Source organism: Arvicola amphibius, chromosome 3 (assembly GCF_903992535.2).
Source record: "Arvicola amphibius chromosome 3, mArvAmp1.2, whole genome shotgun sequence".
NCBI lineage: Eukaryota > Metazoa > Chordata > Mammalia > Rodentia > Cricetidae > Arvicola > Arvicola amphibius.
The window spans coordinates 69,399,443-69,422,089 of record NC_052049.1 but is presented as its reverse complement, the minus strand read 5'-3'; the positions used below and the strand labels follow the sequence as shown (position 1 = coordinate 69,422,089).

Below are 22,647 nucleotides of genomic sequence, written 5' to 3'. Positions count from 1 at the left end.
GACGGTACAGAGCAGCAGTTCTAAGAATTCTCACAACCACAGCAAGTTTAGGAATTAGCTTTCACACACCAAGCGGCCTGTAGTATGGCATAGAACAAATGACTTCTTGACGTCTCAGAACAGGTAAATTAAACCTAGTAAAACTAGTGGATTTAACTTAGAAATTCTTTCTGTACCCCTGTTATTCTTATTTCTGTAAGTTTCCTTCAATTCAATTAAGAAAATATCTGCATGTATATGATGTGTGTAAGCATGTATGCCTGTGTATGCACATGTGTGATGGATAGAGGCTAGATGACAAGTTCAGTTGTCATCTTCACCTTCCACTTTGTTTGAGACAGAATTTCTTATTGTCTGCACTTGTGTATGTTAGGCTAGCTGGCCTATTAGCTTCCAGGGATAGCCTTGTCTTCATTGCCCATTTTGCCACAGGAGTCTGGGATCACAGATGTGTATTACCATGTTGGGCTTTATGGGTCCTAGAGATCTGAACTCAGCTCCTCATACTTTGTCCATGGAGTCGTCTCCCCAGTCTTAGTTTCCTTAAGTTGGCAGTGCAAAGAAATTTAAGTATCCCAAAGTAACTTCTCCTTTCTATAACATCTTATATAGATAAACAATTAACACATATTAGTAATTTTGCCTCTTTGTGTTCCCTTATTTTGCATATTTTTAGTAACCTGTATTCTACTAGAAAATGAAAATAGTTCCATGTTCTTTTCCCATTTGAGGTAAAGCACCTCAAAGATGGATATCTGATGTTTCCGATTCACATCTCTAATGCACTGCACGTCTTCTAGAAAAACCTACAAACCTTGACTAAATATTAGCCCAATTCTGCCACTCAGATTTCTAAAATGTCTAACAACATTGAACACAAGAATTTTTGTGATTGTTATTCTTAACTCAGTCAACTGACACAACAACTCTTTGTAGATGATACTTTAAAGGAAATATACTAGGTGCATAATGTGTTTCATGTCTCAGATTGGAAAAAAACAGACAAGTTAACTAACTAAGTTATTGTTCTCACCTTTCCTAGAAATATTCACAATGTGGTTTTCTCATTTAGACCAGTTATGTACTTCTGTCTGACCCAGAACTTAACAAAACAATGCATTTTAAGACTCGGTATATAAAATACATGCTACCTGCTACTTTTAGTTGATATAATATTTGTTGTTCTTTAATACTTCAGCAGTTAAATCTAAGGCTGTATGATTATTAAATAATATACTCTAATCATTCTTCACAGAAAATATATATTTCAGATATACTTACAAATACAAGAATAACTTTTAGTCACTGGTGATGGGTACTAGAAAACCAACTGAAAACTACTCAATACAATAAGTATTGACTCTCAGAATAAGTAAGAGTTCTGGAACTTTAGGTGCCGACTTCTAGGGCTATGTTAAGTGTCCAGATTCCATCTCTATTCTGTTGTCTGTAAGACTGTCTTCTTATCAAGGCTAGATTGTGAAGGAAATATTTTAACTCTCATACTTCACACTATTCCAATGATCTGATCACATGCTTATTTCCCAGATCAAACACTGTCAAGAACAATGACATTTCCCACAGTTAAAATAGATACATACCATGAACTAAATTCAATTTTCCAAGACTACAGTGCTACTGCTCACCAGGATAAGGTGAGTATAGAAAGACATATTATGTGTACTCAGAAGATTCAAAAGGCTTCCATAATTTCTAACAAATATGAAATAAGAATTCAGGCTCTGTGCGAGGTGATCGGGACATAATTATGGAAAACACAAAGTCAAAAGTAGAATATCATTAAGTAATTAAAAATTTATTCTAGCTGCACAAAGAAAAGACCTGATGTTAGTATGAGGTTAGAAAAAAAAAGAGAAGCAGTTTGAATTAAGAGATATGTGAAACAGAATTGACAAGACTTAGTAATGACTGGATATAAGAAATCAGTAAGGAAAGTTTTGAAAAGTGATCCTAGGTCACTGGCATTATCTACAAGTTAACAGGTATCCTTTCATGCTGAAATGAGATATAATGGAAGGAGTATGACCGTTCACAGGTGAAAGTTATTTATGAACATGCTGAGATTTTTCTAACCCTATGAATGAATCATAAATTCTTCACTTATCTATCAGGAGTTTCACTGGGAGTTTGAACCCTGTTGAAAAAAAAAAACTTGAGACCTGGAATTTACATGACAAAGAAGAAGAAAGAAGGGGGAAGAGGACAGGAAATTATTTATAAATTTTAAAAATAATTCTTTCCTTTCCAAAAGAGACAGAAATCTCAAATTTGTATGTCATGCATTCTCTGCTAATTTACTATAGTGTATGGTAAAATATTTAAAATTATTTTTAGCATATACCACTAAAGCATTTATGGTATAAGTAGAGACTGAAAATAAAATAAGTTGAAACTTAAGCTTCTGTCAAATCTATACCCACATTCTTGACTATTTAAGAAATTGAGAATGCCTTAAAATATTCCATATTCATGTTTCTAATTATTGCACTTTCAAAACTCAGAACTCAGTTTTAATACAAACAATCAGCCCTCCATTTCTGCATTTTCTAAACCATGGAATCAACAAACTAGCTGGATTAAGCCTGACTGGTCCTGAATATGTCCATGCTTGTAGCAATCTAGAGACAATTTAATGTACACAGGAAGGTATACACGTGACATATATAAACCCTATGTTATTTCACACAGAGGGCTTTAGAGCTGAGCATCTGTAATGCTGGTATTCAAGGGTATTCGAGAACCTATCCTCCAAAACTGACAGGAATGACTCTTGATACTTTATGAAAACAAATGCTTTAAAAGTCTAATACTTATTTTACTTACCTCTAAAAGAAAATCTCCTAAATACTGAATTGGATAAAACGGAGCCTTAAAGTTCTTTTGTTCTCGCTCAGCACTGATTCTTGCATTACTGGCAATCACATGAGTTATTCCACTTGGAGAACTTTTTGGTAAAATGACATTTGCTTTTCCAGCCTCCAAAACTCTAAGTAAAAGTGTAGATGATGGGGATTAATAAAAGCATTAGAAGTTTAATGAAAGCATACAGTCAATTACCAATTATTTCCTTAGGGATATGAATAAAATTTCCTAAAAAGAGGTTATTCCCTTGGGTCACTGAGGGACCATGGAAAGTTAACAATTGTAATAATTTCGTAAAACCTAAATTGTCTAGAAAAATGTTTAAGAATCTTGCTATTCTTTCCATTTCTTCTTATGGGACGTTTTTATGAACCATGAATATTGAAGCAATTGACATGCACAAGTAACAGCAATAAGCCAAAGTAACAATGAATAAAATTTTAGGGAAACAGCTACCGTGGAAGCCAAAATACACCTCCAAGGAAATCACTGTGAACCATAATAAATAAAACATAAATAAATGAACAAAACCAGCTGCTGAGACTGTTAACATTTCTAGTCTTTGGCTAGGCTTTGTGGCACATAACTAGAATCACAGATTTGGAGAAGCAAGACAGGAGGACCTTAAATTTACAGCCCTCCCCTCCCCGGTGAAATGAATAAATTCTAAGCCAGTCTGGGATATAAGTGAGATCCTTTTTTCACCAAACAAAGCAAAAACAAACAAAAATCAAAACAAATTAAAAAGAGAAAAAAAGCTTAAACTTATAATAAGAAGCAGTTTTACATTAAAGATTCTGAAGATATTACACAGACAAACATTCAAATATGAATTACTGTTTTGGTTTCTGTTTAAGGTCGAGAAAAGAAGAAAAGACAAATAATCTATAGAATCACAACTTTTCTTGAACCTATAACAAAAAACTTTTATTTTTGCAGAACAAAAGGAAAAAAGAACAGAAGAAGACATGACAATGAGCTAAGTTTTAAAGAAATTTAATGGCAAAGAACAGCTAATGTGATACTGGGAATCTGTCACAAGAAAAGTATGTCTTCACCTATATGTGCTTAGTCACAGGTCTATTCATGGGAAAGAAAACTTAGGATAAAGGGGTAATTTAGGATACAAGAGAAACTTCCTAGTTGTGGGCTAGTAATTACTGGCTGCCACTGAAATATTGGCAGAAATAAAATCACATTTTTTTCTTATACAAAGCAAAAGCATGTGGACTACTGGAGAATGATAAAGCTTAGCCCTTAGAGGGGAAAAATGCTGCCTTTTTATGAAGAGTAGAAGGAAAATCTATTTGCCTTTAAAGAATTGGTAGGAACCTTTACTGCTGTGCACCCTGGTAAAAGAGCCATTGTTTTCAAAACCAATGAAAAGGGAGGAGGAAGCAAAGCCGCTTGGTTCAGGATCTCATATCAACGTAGAAACAGAGATGTAGTATTTCAGGGAGACCTGAAAGTGCTACTGACACGAGGCAGAATCTGACTGTCACGTGAGGAATGGAAGGAGGATGACGCTCAGCACACAATTGCTTTGAGAAGGTTTCAACAACAGGAGTCAGCAGTTTGGACAATGCTTAACACTGAAGCCTATGCAGCACAATGAAGAATTTATCCACCCAGAACTGTGACTTACAAAGGAGTAATAACATAGAAGAAAAACATGACAGGAGTCTTTCTGTCATGTGATATGTCTGAGTGATTTCTTAGAGGCAAGAACATTCAGAAAAGACTTTACTGCACCAAGTTCTCAAAAATAAAAAAAAAAGGGAAAGAAAAATCCACAAAGAAATTAGAGTCTGTTGCTGAAGCATGCTGAAGTTTATTGCATATAGCATTAACAAAACATACACCCAGCCCAAAAGTGAAGAGATTATCATACTTGAGTACACACACACATGAAGGAAAAATACTATTCACCCGGGCTTCTGCACACAATGACTGGGATAAAACAAAAATCAGGTCACCCTCAGTCCTGTAGCTGCCTGTTTGTAGGTACCCCTTTGCCCATCCTATCTCCTATCTCCATTCCCTGGGGACTCTACCTCTCTTTGTTTAAACATAGCTTAGCTCTTTTTTTGTGAATACTCTCACCCAAACACTTTCTGTCAGGGAATCCAAGTTGCCACACAGGACTGGGACTCAAGTGGCTTTCACTGTCTTTCCTGTCCTCTATTATGATCTCTTTGGTCTCACCTGCTGTCTTGAAGCATCATGTGGAAGAAGGTACCCTTCCCACCCCACCTCAAGTCACTGGAGATACAACTTCTTGATATAGGATATCTACCAATTCAGCTCTACAAATGGTACTAGAAGAAAAACAAATCTGAAGTAATTAAACACATTTAAAAAAACATAAGGAATAAATAATCCAAGATTATCAAATCAAAAGAGGGTGAAACCCACACCATAACAACAAAATAACAGCACTCAATCAACAGTGCTCAGTGATGACTCTTAGCATCAATGGTCTCAATTCCCCAAAAAGCACAGACTAATAAAGTCGACTGGAAAACAGAACTCATCTTTCTGATGCATTCAACAAACATACCTTACCATCATAGAGCGACATCACCATAGAGTGACATCACCTCAGGGTAAAAGGATGGAAAAAGACATCCCAAGCAAATTAACCCAAGAACCAAGCACAGTCATTTTAATATCTGACAAAATAGAATTCAAACCAAATTAATTAGAAGAGAAATGGAAGGATACTACATACTCATTAAATGAAATCCATCAAGATGATATTGCAGTTCTAAACATCTATGCACCAACCCCATGAAAGAAGCACATAAAAAAGCTAAGATCACATGCTGACACTCAACTGTGACAGTGGAATACTTCAGCACACTAGTCTCCTCAGCAGAGAGTTCATCCAGACGAAAGTCAATCAGAGACAAGCTGGAGCTACATAACACCATAAAAATGGACCTAACAGATATTCACACAACATTTCAATGAAACACAAAAGAATATCATAGAACTTTCTCCAAAACTGACCACACACTTTGACAGAAAGCAAGCCTTAACAGAAAAAAGAAAATTGAAATAACACCCTCTTGAAACTGAACTCACTACTGAATGAAAAGTGAGCCAAGACAGAAATCAAGAAGGAAATTTAAAACTTCCTAGAACACAATTAAAATGAAAATAATTAAACTATGGAACACAGTAAAGGTGATTATAAAAGGCAAGTTCATGGCACTAGGTGCCTATATTAAAAAATGGAGAGATCTCACATTAGCAACTTAATGCCACACCTGAATGCTCTAGAACAACAAGAAATAGCACCCAAAAAGAGTAGATGGCTAGAAATAATCAAAACTCAGGTCTGGAACCAATGAAACAGAAACAAACTACAGAACAAAAGTAAACAACAACAAAAAATACAAAGAATCAACAGTTGGTTCTTTTAGAAAAATCAGAAAGACCGACAAAACCTTTGCCAAATTAACTAAAAGATAGAGACAAATGCAATTAATGAAATTAAAGATAAAGGAGGGCATTACAAATGAAGTGAGGAAATCTGTATTCCATCAAACTGTAAAACTGAAAAGAAACAAATACATTTCTTGAGAACATGTCTCATCATAGTTAAATAAAGATCAGATAAGCAATTTAAACAGAATCATAACCATCAGTGAAACAGAAGGAGTAATTAAACGTTTCCCAACCAACCAAAGACAGGTTCAGATGAATTCAGTGCAGAATTCAAAAAAACAATCATGGAAAACATGAAGGAATATTCCCCAAATTATTTCCCAAACCAGAAACTGAAGGGACATTTTATATTTCTTTTTATGAGACAACTATTACTCGATACCTAAATCACACAAATACCCATCCCCCCAAATTACATACCAATATCCCTTTTGAACATAAATGCAAAAATTCTCAATAAAACACTTGCAAAACTGAATCCAAGAAAACATCAAAAAATTTGTCTGCCATGATCAAGTTGGAGTCATCCCAAACATGGCTCAACATACATAAATTGATAAATTTAATCTATCACAAACAGATTTAAAGATAATCCCAAATGATCATCTCATTAGATTCAGAAAAGGCCTTTAAAAAGAAATCTATCATTCTTCATGATAAAAGCCCTGGAATTATAGGAATACATGGGACATACCTCAACATACTATACAATCTATAGCAACACAGTCAACATCAATCTAAGTTGGGGACAAAAAATCAAAGCATGTCCACTAAAATCAGGAACAAGATAAGGCTGTATCTTAGCTAGAGCAATAAGACAAGTGAAGGAGAGCAAGAGACTACAAACAGGAAAGGAAAAAGTCAGTTTCTTTATTTTCAGAAGATACTGTTTTATACATAAAAGACTCTGAAAGTTCCACCAGGAAACTCTACAGCTGAGAACACTTTCAGAAAAGTAGCAACATACAAAACTACCACACAAAAATCAGTACCCTTTCTATATACAAATGACAGACTAAGAAATCAGAGAAATGTACCTTTCACAATGGTACCCCAAAAATTAACTAATTAATTTTTAAAGATCTAGAGAAGATTTTAAAAAATTTAAAAAAATGGGACACTAAAGAAATTGAAGATTACATTAGAAGTTGGAACAATCTCCCATGCTCAAGTATCAGTAGAATTATTATCATGAAAATGACCATCCTGTCAAAGACTATCTATAGATTCAATACAATGCCATCAAAATTCCAGCACAATTTTTCATAGAAATTGAAGAGCTAATTCTCAGCTTTATACAAAACACAAATAACCCAGGATAGCTAAAACAATCCCAAATAATAAAAGAACTGCTGAAGGTATCACCGTCCCCAATTTCAAGTTGTACTCCAGAGCCTCAGAAGTAAAAATAGCAAGAGCCTTTCATCAATGTAATCAAAATAATTCTCAGATATAAATTTACAAACCTATGGACATATGAGTTTTTGATAAAGAAGCCAGAAATACACACTAGAAAATAAGAGAGCATCATTAACAAATGGTTACTGGTCAAATTGTATGCTTGCATGTAGAATGCAAATCTGGTGGGGGACAATTCTGTATTCTGTCAATTATGTTTTAAATAAATGCTGATTGGCCAGTAGCCAGACAGGAAGCAGAGGCGGGGCAATAGGAATAGGAGTATTCTGGGAAGAAGGACGCTCTGCCCCCAGTCCTGCCCAGACCACCAAAAAAGCAGGATGTAACCTGCCCCGCTGAAAAGGTACTGAGCCATGTGGCTAACATAGATAAGAAAATGGTTTAATATAAGCTACAAGAGCTAATAAGAAGCCTGAGTTAATGGGCCAATCAGTTTATAATCTTATGAAGACCTCTGTGTGATTTTCTTTGGGACTTGCCGGCTGTGGGAACTGGGCAAGACAAGAAACCCCAACAAGCAGGCCCTCATGTTACACAAATTGATTTATATTCATCAGCCTGTACAAAACTAAAGTCCAAATGCATCAAGGACTATGGTCAGATACACCGACTCTGACAGAATGAGAAAGTGAGGAATAGTCTTGAACTCACTGGCACAGAAAAAGAATCCCTAAACAGGACACCAACAGCATAGGCACTAAGAACAATTAATAAATGGAACCTAATCAAACTGAAAAGCTTTGTTATGGCAAAGGACATAACATCCAGATAAAACTGCAGGCTACAGAATATGAAAAGGATCTTTGCCAATTACACATCCAATAGAGGGCTAATATATAAAATATATAAGGAACTAAAGAAAAGTGGATATTATGAAAAACAAAGCCACAACTAGACATATGCAGAAAGTAAAGAGGTTTTTGAGTCAGCACTCAGTCCTAAATGTGATCTTCTCATTATATCCCCTATCAGGTCTGAGGAAGCTCAGGTAGAAGAAGAGATGGAAGGAATGTCAGAATCAGAGAGAACTGATGGCTCCAAGGAAATAGTGATCCCTAGACTCAACAAAACTGACACACATATTAACTGAGACACTGTGGCAGCATGCACAGAGCCTGAACAGTTTCAAGCCAGATGAGATCCCAGTCCTGAGAAGGGAAAGTGGACAAGGGATCATACCCCTTACTATGAAGCTTTCTGTAACTGACACCTGCTTGCAAAGTCAAAACTAGTTTCTTCTGGTGAAATCTCACAGGCTATAGTAGCCACACTTCAGGGTAGGCCACATGCCCAGCAAGTACTCCAAAACATATCCTTTTGGGTTTAGTTACTAGAGGCTTCATTACATCGACATTAGTAAGCTCTTACCTACCAATTATTTTTTTTTTTTAACAAAAATGGCTTAAATTCTACAGCCAAAAAGGTATTATATACAAATAAATACATATCCTGAAATACATGTCTATGAGACTAATTTTGAACTTTAATGCATGCATATGTAAGAAACCAAAAATACTTCTGTTTAAAGAGCCTTAAAGTAAAACACTATAAAAATAGACAAATGTCATTATAAAATTAAGAGGTCAATTAATCATGAGAATACAGTAACTGTAAACACACAAACACGCACACACGCACACACGCACACACACACACACACACACACACACACATCTCCAATAAGCATTAAAGGATAGAAAGGAGAGATATAGTACAATAAATTATAATAAATATTATTAGGTACACAGCTTTCAATACTAGTGAATATCCAGTTAGGAAACTAAAGAGAAAACTTTAAATTTGAATTATATATCAGACCAAAGGGACCTACGACACATGCAGAACATTCTATACAAAAGCAACAAATATATGTTCTTCTCAAGTATACAGAAAATTCTCCAGGACAGATCATGTGATATCACTAGACAAATTTGAACAAATTAAAGAAAATCTAATGCAGCTAAAATCATAACCACCATATTTTTTACTGATAGTAATATAAGTTAGAAGAAACACAAATATCTGGAAAATAAAGTATTATACAATTACTACCTTAACTAAATAATAGGGCAAAAGTTGGTAATATTGTGAGAGATGCTAGCCTAGCACTGTAATCACCAGCACTGTAAAGCAACCACAATAAAAACATCTTGAGCTTTGCGGTAGTGTAGTTTGCCTTTAATCCCAGCACTTGATGCAGAGGTACGTGAATCTGAGTTCAAGACCAGCTTGGTCTACAGAGCATTCTCCAGGACAGCCAGGGCTACCCAGAAAAACCTGTCTCAGAAAAACAAAAACAAAAACAAAAACAAAAACAAAACAAAAAAGAAACTATAATGGAAATGCAGCACACTGGAAGCTATGGAACATTGGGAGGCCATGCTGGTCAGAGGTTGCAGAGGTCATGGCTTGGGAGTACAATATAGAGAAAATTCACCCCATCCTCCAGAGAGGGCTTCCTGCTGTTCTCTTCCTAACCTAATCTGGAGAATGTCTCTAGGCCCCAAAGCCTGATTATCTCAAGGATGATCCTTGACAATGTTCCTTGCAAATGTTCTTCCCCTCCGGCCCACAGAATAATTAGGTGAAATGCTCCAGTTATTGTGTTAGGGCTGTGGTGCTTATTCCAGCTATATGATAGAAGGGTACCTCTTAATGCAAATTAGGGGATTTCCCAGCTACTGTCCCCAATCCTATATATCCTCTACAGTGTAGAATAAAGTTGAGTGGCCTCACTGAAGCTGTTTTCCGGAAAAAAGGCCGTGTTCACAGGCCATGCGAAAAAGCTTTCTGTCGCTGCTTCTGTCCCTTTTTCCTCAAGGACTGGTGACCAGTGAACTTTGAGGGAAGAGAGGGCCCCAGAATAGAAGGCAATAATAATAGCTTAGGACAAATTTGCGATCAAGCTTTACAGTTGGATGGTGAACTGCCTCTATAGCCTGAGAAGTCTCAACACTTGGCCCTCATCAGATGGCACAGAAACTTTGAGGCTGGAGACATGTTTGTAGTGGAGAGTTACTTGGGGGCAGGCCTCTGAGTGTTATAGACTAACCTTATTTCAAGGCAGGTGTCTAGTTTTTGATCTACAAATGTGTGACCAAGTTTTGTTGTGAGCTCCCATTGCCATTCCTTCCCCACCATGATAGACGGTAACCAGTAACGTGAAACTGCTAAAATAAAACTCTCTTTCCTTATGTTTACTTTTGATGAATATTTTGCCATAGGGAACAGAAAAACCAACACAATGCAACAATACGATAAGAAAAAAAAATGATCAACTTAATGTTACAACTCAAGGAAATAAGAACAAATTAAATCCAAACATTGGCAAATAAATGGAATAACAAAAAAACAATGCAAAATACTAAAATAAAAAATAGAAGATCAGAGTATGGTGGCATATGCCTGCAATGTCTGCTTTCAGAAAGCCAGGCAAGAGGGTAACAGTTGGGGTAGCCTGTGTTACTAGACATTATAATACAAAAAACCAAAAACAAAGGCTAGAAAACACACAGAAGAAAAAAACAATCTATGGAACTGAAAGCTAGATTTTGAAGAATAAAACTAAGAAACCACTATCTACATTAAAAAAATAAGCAGTGATCTAATGTACAAAGGAAGTAGTGAAAGACAAGATGGCCCGAGTAAAGTGGGGGCATGGGGACGTGGGAGAGGGTAGAAAGGGATAGGGGATGAAGGGAGGGAAGCAGAGAAAAACATATACTTCAATAAAAACAATAAAAAAGAAAAATAAACCACTATAAAATTAGTTAATTGAAACATAAGAGATAATATAAGCATGTGCAAAAAATTTCTTTAAAATGTTTTATATTTACTTCAGTTATATTTAAAATGAAAAAAGTGAAGTCAAATGAATAAACATATATGAATACAGACAATATAACTGATCCCACAAAAATACACTCTAATGAACAATTGTACACAAACCTAAAACAAATGAATTAAAACTCTGCATACATAATTTATCAAGACTGACTCAAGAACAAAAATACCTGAATATATCAATAACAAATAATAAAATTAAATCAATAAAAAGGTCTCCTACCAAGTAAGAGCCTGACTCTTAAGCATCTCTTCTGTTTGGGTAAACATTCAGAGAACTGGTATCAGTTTTTCTTTATTCAAAAAAGTTGAAGATTATTCCAATCACATTCTATAAGGGCAGTATTATTCTGATAACTATGTTAGACAAGTACAACACAAAAGAAAATAAGGTATTTTTGCAGGTATTTTGTCTCAAATTGTTTATTGGTCTTTTGCTTATGTATTCTGGTTTCTCTCCCACCTCCCCACCTCGTTTGTTTCTGCTTGTTTATTTTTAAAAGTAAGGGCTTGGAGTTGGGTGGTTGGAGAGACAGGGAAGCTAGGCAAGGAGTAGTAAAAGGGAAAAGCATGGTTAGAGTGGAATCTATCAAAACATTTAAAACATAATCAAAAAAATAGAGTAAAGACCTAAACAGAGAACTCTCAACAGAGAAATCTAAAATAGCTGAAAGACACTTGAGAAAATGCTCAACATTCTTAGCCATCAGAGAAATGCAAATCAAAACAACTCTGAGATTCCACCTTACACCTATAAGAATGGCCAAGATCAAAAACACTGATGACAACTTATGCTAAAGAGGTTGTGTGGTAAAGGGAGCACTTCTCCATTGCAGGTGGGAGTGCAAACTGGTACAGACACTTTGGATATCAGTATGGCGATTTCTCAGAAAATTAGGAAACAACCTTCTTCAAGACCTAGCAATACCACTTTTGGGTATATACCCAAAGGACACGCAATCATACCACAAGGACATGTGCTCAACTATGTTCATAATAGCATTGTTTGTCATAGACAGAACCTTGAAATTACCCAAACGCCCTTGGACTAAAGAATGGATAAAAATGTAGTACATTTACACAATGGAGTACTATACAGCAGAAAAAGAAAATGACATCTTGAAATTTGCAAATGGATAGATCTAGAAAACATCATATTGAATGAGGTAGCCCAGACCAAAAAAAGACAAATATTATATGTACTCACTCATAAATGGCTTTTAGACATAAAGCAAAGACAAACAGCCTACAATTCACAATTCCAGAGAACCTAGACAACAATGAGGACCCTAAGAAAGACATGGATAGTAGAAAAAGACAAACTCTACTGAGTAAATCCCCTCAGTGTTGTAGCAAGCTCTTGGTCCCTTTTGAGTCCCCTCAGTATTGGAGCAAGCTGTGTTTCAGAGTTCCACAGAAGTTGCAGGAGGATAGGTGGGTTTGCAAACAGGGTGTATGTACTATTTTGGATAGCAGATGAATGGGTTTGTGTTTGGGGGTTCCTAGCCACAGGAATCTCCCTGCTGGCTGACTAGAAAAGCCGAGGGAGTTGGTGAAATGGCTCAGAGTTTTGTCCCACTGGGGAGGTCCTACAGAGTGGGGTGCACTGCCATGTGGCTGTTCACTCACTTCTTAAGTCCCCTCAGCATTGGAGCAAGTTGCATTTCATAGTTCCACTGAGGTTGTAGTTGAAAATTGTAGAACCAGGGCTAGAACCTTAACTGTTTTACCAACATGTAATTTATATGTACTGAAATATACCCATCTTAAGTGTACATTTTGGTGAGTTTGGAGAACTTACACAGTAACATTAACTATAGCAAGATGTCCTGTATCCTTGTACTTTTAATTCTGAAGCACAAGTGCAGGAAAGTCATTGATTTCTTTTCTTATTATTATGCTTTAAGTGTTTTGAGATATTTGTTGTATGGTATATTTCTTTGATCTATCATCATTTGCTTTCTCTGTAGTAATGGGATTTTATCTATTTTGTTGCATTTTTCAAAAATTACTTTACTGTTTCTGTGTGGTATTTCACTATTTGAATGTATTGTAGCCTATTATTTATTTACTGCTGTGGGACAATGGTCTTGTACCCACAGATATGTCACTTGTACTGGCTTAATAAAATGCTGATTGGCCAGTAACCAAGCAGGAAGTATAGGCAGGGTGATCAGAACAGGAGAATTCTGGGAAGAGGAAAGGCTCATTTTGCAGTCATCACCTAGACTGAGAGGAAGCTAGTAGATGAGAATGCCTCACTGATGAAAGGTACCAAGCTACGTGGGTAATATATACAAAACTTATGGGCTATTTTAAAGAGTTAGTTAATAAGAAAGCCTTAGCTTAATGTAGGCCCCTGTGTGTTTCTTAGAGACTGAATGGCTGCGGGACCTGTTGGGACAAAAGACTCTGTCAACAAATTAATGTGTGCCTCTGTGTGTTTCTTTGGGACTACATGGCTGCAGAACCGGGTAGGACAGAAACCTTTGTCAACAAATGGCACCAGCGTGGACAACTATTGCCACATAAAACCTGAGAGAGGTTGGAATGTAATTTTAGACACACACACACAAAATCCACAGTTACCACAGCTTCTTAAGAGCAGCATTTTCTCGGGTGGGCTCTGTTTGCTAGAGGCAAGTGCATCTCATTTAAGAGAGGCTTCCTAACTCAGCTTTAGCTGCAAAAACCTTGCTGCTCATTTAAAGGGCCCCACCACCAAACACTTATATGGTGTTTATGAATAGCTGACAGCCAAAACAATCCTGTACTATAAAGGAACTTCTGGAGGCATTAGCAGCTCTGATAACAAGCTCTATTACAGAGCTACAGTAATGAAAACAGCTTGGTATTGGCATAAAAACAGAGCGGTTGACCAAAGGAATAGAATCGAAGACCTGGATATTAATCCATACACCTATGAACACCTGATTTTTGATAAAGAAGCTAAAATATACAATGGGAAAAAGAAAGTATCTTCAGCAAATGGTGCTGGCATAACTGAATGTCAACATGTAGACGAATTAAAATAGATCCATATCTATCTATTGCCATGCACAAAACTAAAGTCCAAATGGATTAAAGACTTCAATATACATCCGACCACACTGAACCTGATAGAAGAGAAAGTGGGAAGTAGTCTTCAATGCATGGGCACAGGAGACCACTTCCTAAACATAACCCCAGTAGCATAGACACTGAAAGCAACAATAAATAAATGGGACCTCCTGAAACTTAAATCTGTAAAGCAAAGGACACCGTCAATAAGACAAAAAGTCAGCTTACTGAATGGGAAAAGATCTTCACCAACCCCACATCAAAGGACTGATCTTCAAAATATATAAAGAACTCAAAAAATTAGACATTAAAATTCTAAATAACCAAATTAAAAAATGGGGTACTGAACTAAACAGAGAATTCTCAACAGAAGAATCTCAAATGGCCAAAAAATACTTAAGGAAATGTTCAACATCCTTAGCTATCAGGGAAATGCAAATCAAAATAACTCTGAGATACCATCTTACGCTTGTCAGAATGGCTAAGACCAAAAACACTAATGACAGCTTATGTTGGAGAGGATGTGGAATAAGGAGAAAACTCATTCATTGCTGGTAGGAATGCTAACTGGTACAACCACTTCGGAAATCAGTATGGCGGTTTCTCAGTAAACTGGGAATCAACTCACCCCAGGATCCAGCAATACCATTCTTTTTTTTTTTTTGATTTTTTGAGACAGGGTTTCTCTGCAGCTCTAGAGCCTGTCCTGGAGCTAGCTCTTGTAGACCAGGCTGGTCTCGAACTCACAGAGATCCACCTGCCTCTGCCTCCCGAGTGCTGGGATTAAAGGTGTGCGCAACCACCGCCCGGCTCAGCAATACCATTCTTGGGCATATACCCAAAAGATGCTCAATCATACTACAAAAGCATTTGTTCACCTATGTTTACAGCAACCTTATTTGTAATAGCCAGAACCTGGAAACAACCTAGATGCTACTTAACCAAAGAACAGATTAAAAAAAAAAAATAAAGTGGCACATTTGCATATTAGAGTACTACTCAGCAGTAAAAAACAATGACACCTTGAATTTTGCATGCAAATGGATGGAAGTAGAAAACAATATACTGAGTGAGATAATCCAGACACCCAAAATGAATATGGTATGTACTCACACATTAGTGGATTCTAGCCATAAACAAAGGACATTGAGCCTATAGTTCATGATCCTAGAGGAGCTAAGTAATAAGATGAACCCAACAAAAAATATATAAAGAACCATTTGGAAATTGGAAATAGACAGGATTGACTGGCAGGGTTGCGAGCATGGGGTGAGGGTAGAGGAGGGGAGAGGAGGATGGAAGCAGAGAGGAGAACTTGAGGGTCAGTCGAGATGGAGGAAAGACAGAGATGAGAGCAAGGGGAGAGATATCTTGATTGAGGGAGCCATTACAGGATTAGCAGAAATATGGCTCTAGAGAAATTCCCAGGAATCTAAAAGGATGACCCCACCTAGGACCCTGGGCAGTAGAGGAGAGCGGGACCAATCTTGACATGCCCTGTAGTCAGAATGATATCTTAAATATCACCAGAGAGCCTTCATCTGATATAGGAGTGTCTTCTATGTGTTAATTTTATTGGTTAATAAAGAAACTGCCTTGGCTTTTTGATAGGACAGAACTTAGATAGGCTGAGTAGACCGAACAGAATGCTGGGAGAAAGAAGCAGTGTCAGGCAGACGCCATAGCTCTCCTCTTCGAGATGGATACAGGTTAGAATCTTCCCGGTAAGCCACCACCTTGTGGTGTTACACACATTAATAGAGATGGGTTAATCAAGATGTGAGAGTTAGCCAGTAAGAGGCTAGAGCTAATGGGCCAAGCAGTGTTTAAATGAATACAATTTGTGTGTTATTTCGGGGCATAAGCTAGCCAGGTGGCCGGGAGCCGGGCAGCAGGAACGCAGCCCGCTGATCCTTCTACACTCCAGCTACTGATGGAGGCAGAAGTAGAGTCCCACATAGGCGCACTAGACTGAGCTCCCAAAGTCCAGTTGAAAAGTGATAGGAATAAGAATATGAGCAAGGAAGTCAAGACTATGGTTCACCCTGTGAAACAGTTTGCATGAGCTAATGGGAGCTCACCAAGTCCAGCTGGACTGTGAAGGAACAAGCATTGGACCAAACTAGTTCCTCTAAATGGGGTTGACAGTTGCATTGCTGGCCTGGACTGAGGGGTCACGGGCAGTGGCACCAGGATTTATACCTACTGCATGTACTGGCTTTTTGGGATCCTATTCTCTTTGCCTAGATATAGTAGGGAGGGCCTTGGACCTTCCACAAGGCAATGTGCCTTACCCTCTCTGAGGATTAGATGGGGTAGGGTGGGAGGGTGTGTGGAGGAAATGGGAAGAGGGGAGAGAATGGGAACTTGGATTGGCATTTAAAAAAATAATCTAATAAAAAAAAAACCCTAAGAGATTCTAACTGGAAGAAAACAAAACAAAACCAGTTTTCAAAACATACTTTATCCAATGAGAAGTCCCCTGAAAGGGATGGGGAGATGGCTCAGTGGGTAAATGCTGTTCTACAGCATGTGAAGAAAAGTTTATATCTTTAGCACCCATGTCAACCCAGGTGGCATCAGAAAACAGACAAGAGGATTCCAAGTGCTTGTCAGTCAGCCAGTGAGTCGAGCCACATCAGCAAGCCCTGGGTTCAATGAGAGATCCTGCCTGTCTCAAAAACTAAGGGGAAGAACAAGGAGAAAAGAGCAGAGCGCTTTCATCTGCAAATGCATGCATGGGCACACTGGTACACTTACTTTGATAAACAAAAGTTCCTTGTATTTAAAAAGACAAAATGAGGTGGGCATGGGGGTACATGCCACTAATCTCAGCACTCAGAGCAGGCATATCTACAGCCTGGTCTAAAGAGGAAGCTCTAGGACAGTGAGAGCTACACGGAGAAACCCTGTCTCGGAACAAACAAAAACAAACAAAAAAACAAAAGGGAAATAAAGAAATCATAATGGAAATAGCATGAGGCACAAAGACAGTATTATATAAATACCATGTCCATGTAAGACTCTCTGAACATAAACTAGCAAAAGTGTAAGAATGCTACAAAATTCTTGAGTATTACTTTCTTTTTGTTTTTTCTATTTTTCTTGAGTTAAACAAAAGAAATAACACGGATCTAAAATGGAGACCACCAGAATAATCAAAGTCTATCTATAAACCAAATTTGTTCTATTAGGAAACTTATACATTTGTACACAATGCCTCATTTGAGGGATAAAGCCCTAGTCACGTGACATATGAGGAACGCTTAATGGACTTAGTGGGTTATATACATAGGTGTATGCGTGTGTGTACACGTAACAATAATGAAAGAGTGATCATTAAAAACGGGAGGGGCACAGGAGGAGTTGGGTGGAGGATGGGGAAGTGGGAGTGATCTAGATGCAGTGTTCATGCATGTTCTCAAAAAAAAGGAACCAACAATAAATGTCTCAGTTGTAAAAAGCATATCATACCTCATTCTGACTAACAACTGAACATAAATATTAAAAGGTATTCATAGAAACATGACCTCATTCACGGCTTCAAATGTATGAAACCCCATCGTACCTTACAAGAGACTCACTTCGCTTATCTGCCCTCACGAGGAGGACAACTTTCCATCTGTGGAAGGCTCCTGGAGCCCCAGTCCGTTTCAGCTCTTCACGCCATCTTTTAGGTGCAGATTGCATTTGAGGTGAATAATGTGAGTCTTTCTCAATTTTATATCCCCATTCATAAGTTGTTTCATCAAGCCATCTGCCACTTTTGGCACTATGAATTATGTAGTCCTTCGTTAATACCCATTTTCCTAGAAAGCAAATGAACTGTCACAAAAAATTTTAGTTCTGCTAAATGGTAAACAATAAAGATTAAATAGCAACTAAAAGTCATCTTTTTGATACATGAGATTCTCATGATAGACTGACAATACAGTTTTTAAAAACAAATTTCAAGAGGACTTCAATATCACTGAACATTGTACATAAAATTTCTATGAGATACACCCATAATTCTAAATGCTATTAAATGAAATATAAATCTAAAGTTTTAATGTAGAAGGCAATATTACTTGCACTATTATTACTAATTGCATTCATTTTTCTGGGTTAGGTTTATTTCCTACTAAGCTCAACTTTTTAAATAACATTCACACTATCGTTATCTTATATTAAATTCATTATGTTAGTAAATTTTATAGGAAACGTCATATTCTGCTTCTTCTGTGGGCACGAGTGGTCATTTAAACAGCAGGAATAACGTATAGGTTTGTTTGTAAAGGTAGTGATAAGTCTAAATGTTTCTCTGGCAAATGAATGTAAAAAATGATGTGGCATCCATGACTTACTAAGAAACAATAAATCAGTCACCATAGAAAAAGCTGCTTGTGTATCAGCGGTGAAAAAAGGTAAGGAGAGAAGGCCAAATCTCAACCTGGGTAAACAGAATTGACTATCTAGGAAGAATAAAGTAGGATAATACTGCTTCGCAGTATAGCAGGGGAGCAGCTTGAGAGAAGGAGCCATGCTGTCGTATAAGAGACAGTGGAAAACAAGGGGGACTGCAGCATTGAGGTTTCCATTATGGCTTTAAGTTTGCACATTTGGTCCCAATCTTTTTGTTAAGACACACATTTTTGTTAAACAAAACATTTAAACTAAATCTGTTACAAAGTAAATATTTCTTCCCATTTAATATATATTTCATGTGTCAGAAAACTTTAATTAGAATAAAGCAATATTCAAACAAATATCTTTTAAAAAATCCAAAACAACACATGTATATCTGATATAATAAGCATAATATATTTCCAGAGACTTGGGGTTTTTCTGCTAACATGAAATTTCTCTCAGGAGTTGGAGAAGGGAAGTTTACTTACCTGCTGCACAAGCTGCTAAGAATTTCTCACTCTTGCACAGGCGCTCAGCTATAAGATGTGTACAATTTTTATACTTCTGGAGGAAAGAACCCACACAAAACAATATTACTACAGTGAGCTTTTCTTAATAACGAAAATTTTTACTTTTATAATGCCAAAGGACATTTTTATTTTATTTTTTAATTCTATGCTTTGAACTCTATGTTGAACATTTTAGTATGTTTCTATACTCACCTCACTCTTAATAAAAGTGCAGTCTAACTTTAAAAGTAATTTGACTAGCGCTTCCTTTTCTTCCATCTTAAATCCTGTCATCTGGATGACGTGCTTTGTGGCACCATCTTCCATCTAACATACATACACACAGAAGAGAGCAGCTGTTAAACACTATGTATAAGGGCGACTTATTTTTTCTTAATTATGAGTACTAAAACCATGAAACATGTTATGAATTATACATGTAAAGCTTAAATGTAAGCAATGATGTTAAATTTAGTTACTACAATAAAAGCCAGTTTCAAATTATTTTCTCAAAACTTAAAGGGAACTTTTGTTGTTGTTTGGATATTGAAAGCCTATAGTACTTGCCAACACACTGTTGAATATGATTCTTCACAAAATGATAGGGGCCCAGATAAATATGACCATATGTCTGTTTTTAGCATGAGTTTTTGTGAAAGCTTTTCAAACAAGTACACTTGTGAAAATCAAGCTATCAGTTGCATGTGGTTTTCAAAAAATGGGAAAAGTTAAAGAATATATACAGGTTACCAAAGTTATGACAGGACTCATATTTCCACAACATTCATATTAAATAATTGAAGAGATGGGTACAATGCATTCAACTTCTGTTTACAACTTACATTTTTAAATTACTTCCTCTCTTCTCACTCCCCAGTAAGAGTGTATATTAATTATATCACAATATATCTCTGGTGTTGATTTTATCACAAGGTAAACAAAAAACTACATGGTTTTAATCTAACTTTATTTTCATGGGATTTAAACTCATATAAATATAGTTCACAAAATACTTTGTCTTTAAGGTGTTACCTAATACACAGATTTTTCTAATTAGAATATACTTTAGTTTGTTCAAATGAAGTTAATACTATAGACATTATTTGAGAAAACTCTCTTATGCTCCGATGACAGCAGAGACAAGTGGATTAGGATCTAATGCCCAAGGCAGAGCAACAGCAGTTGCTATTCCCAACATTCAAACAATGGCCTCTCAGAAAAATCACAGTAATTTTTAAGCGTTGAGCAAAGTGTGTACACTTAGTACAGATGTAACCCTGCATTCAATCAATATACATCACAAAAATAAATAAAAAGATAAAGAGAAAAAAGAAAACTCCAGAAACCTAAAGTCAAAACAAAACGATCCTTTAGAAATATAGGTATTTGAATACAGGATTAAGTGAATAAAGTCGTATAGAAATTTTATTTTCAAGACCTAAAATAAGACTTTATGAGTTCTATGCCAGCAAGATATATATGTAAACTATCTGAGGGAAAAATCCTTGAATTTGAACCAACATGGAAAGGTTTTTTCTTCTCAGCATTATTCCATAATTACAATAAAGGACATAGAATACACTAGATTAGGGGTTTTAAGTTCTTGAGAGATGATTTAAGGTATGGAAGAGAATATGTAATTTAGATGGTCAGACGTTGGTACCTGAAGGGGAGTCCTGGAATCAAAACTTCATAACACCTCTGGACAACTGTACACACACACACACACACACAGCACTCACATATACTCCCTCTTCCCTCCAGGGAAGTCATTCTGGAGGAAGACTGAGAGTTTCACTACAAACCATTTACATTTAAAGCATCACACAGGTCAGGAGAGAACCTTCTCTTTTCACGCTTAAAGCTACTAAGAGGGAAAAAAAGGTAGGTAGGGTAAAGCAATTGTAGCTCCTTTTTCTACTCTTCGTCATAGAAGGAGGAGCTCCTCGAGAGATCCAAATGCTAGGCTTTTCTCAGCACACCTGAATACCTGTGAAGACAGCTCACATTAATGCTTCCTGACACATCTCAAGGAGCTGACTGCAGTCTTGCACTGCAGGCGCAGGTCAATTCCCAGGTCATAAAGAGAACAGAAGAGCTGCATAGCAAAGCCATCTCTCTCAATCCAATTTTTACTCAGTAAAAGAAGCTGATATCATGACCTCAATAAATCTGTCTTCAGTATTTGCCAACTGATTCCAAAAGAGGCAACAAGGATACAGTATCAGCCCTGTAACAAACTGAAACTCAGATACAAAACACAAAGTATGTTCTTTCAAAAGAAGCAAATGCTTTAATGTAAGTTACAGAGCTGTGGTCTGGCAAAACACAGTTATAAAATGTACACTAATGTGTATTGCATCTCATGAATGAAAGAGATCTATAAAATACTAACAAATCTATAAAAGATACAAGTAGGTCCCCCCCCAAAGGATCTTTGTGCTGTACATTTTAAAAACCATTTTTAAGGTTAATATAGTCAGCTCTTCAGTGGCAATACCAAATAATACAGACTGGCAATATAGACAAATATAGAAAGACTATTCTGTACTGCAAGTAAAAATCATCGTTTGATTCCAAAAACATCTAAATGCACACTGTAAAGAACGTTTATTTGTATTATACAGCATATGCCTATAACTAGGGGAGAAAGCTTCTTTCACTAACTCAAAGGAATTTTTTAAAAAAACTCTTTAATAATTTTGTTTAGAAAATGATATCTTTTTAGAAATAACCAATTAAAATTAAAAGTATCTCTAATTATTGTCTTGGTTTTTAATCAGTGTTTTTATAGGTCTCAAAAGTCAATTATGCGAAGAAGCCAGTTCAATGTTTTCAAAATTGTACTTTTACTTATGTATTGAAGAGTTTTCAAAACTGGTTAGGAGGTAATTTCATGAAATATTATGAAAAGGAGAGGGATCAGAGTATTTCTTAAAACTTGCAGTCTTACCTATGGAATATATGATGCTAATATGAATATTCACTAAAATCAGCTATTAACTGAGTAGGGAGCGGGTAAAACTTTGTAGTAGAGCACCTGATTATTGTGAAGAGAACACTGGGATCAATCCCCATGCCTTCCTTCCCC

General features: G+C 36.5%; 1 protein-coding gene across 1 annotated transcript in view; it reads right to left on the bottom strand.

Moving 5' to 3' along the window:
* Slf1 (SMC5-SMC6 complex localization factor 1) overlaps nucleotides 1–22,647 on the bottom strand; it is a 70,227-nt gene that overhangs the window by 41,914 nt on the left and 5,666 nt on the right. The window contains exons 2-5 of the mRNA XM_038324152.1: nucleotides 19,770–19,883; nucleotides 19,536–19,611; nucleotides 18,227–18,467; nucleotides 2,845–3,007 (exon numbers count right to left, since the gene is read on the bottom strand). Of these exons, the coding sequence (XP_038180080.1) occupies nucleotides 2,845–3,007; nucleotides 18,227–18,467; nucleotides 19,536–19,611; nucleotides 19,770–19,883 (594 nt within the window). The remainder of the gene's footprint in view (nucleotides 1–2,844; nucleotides 3,008–18,226; nucleotides 18,468–19,535; nucleotides 19,612–19,769; nucleotides 19,884–22,647) is intronic.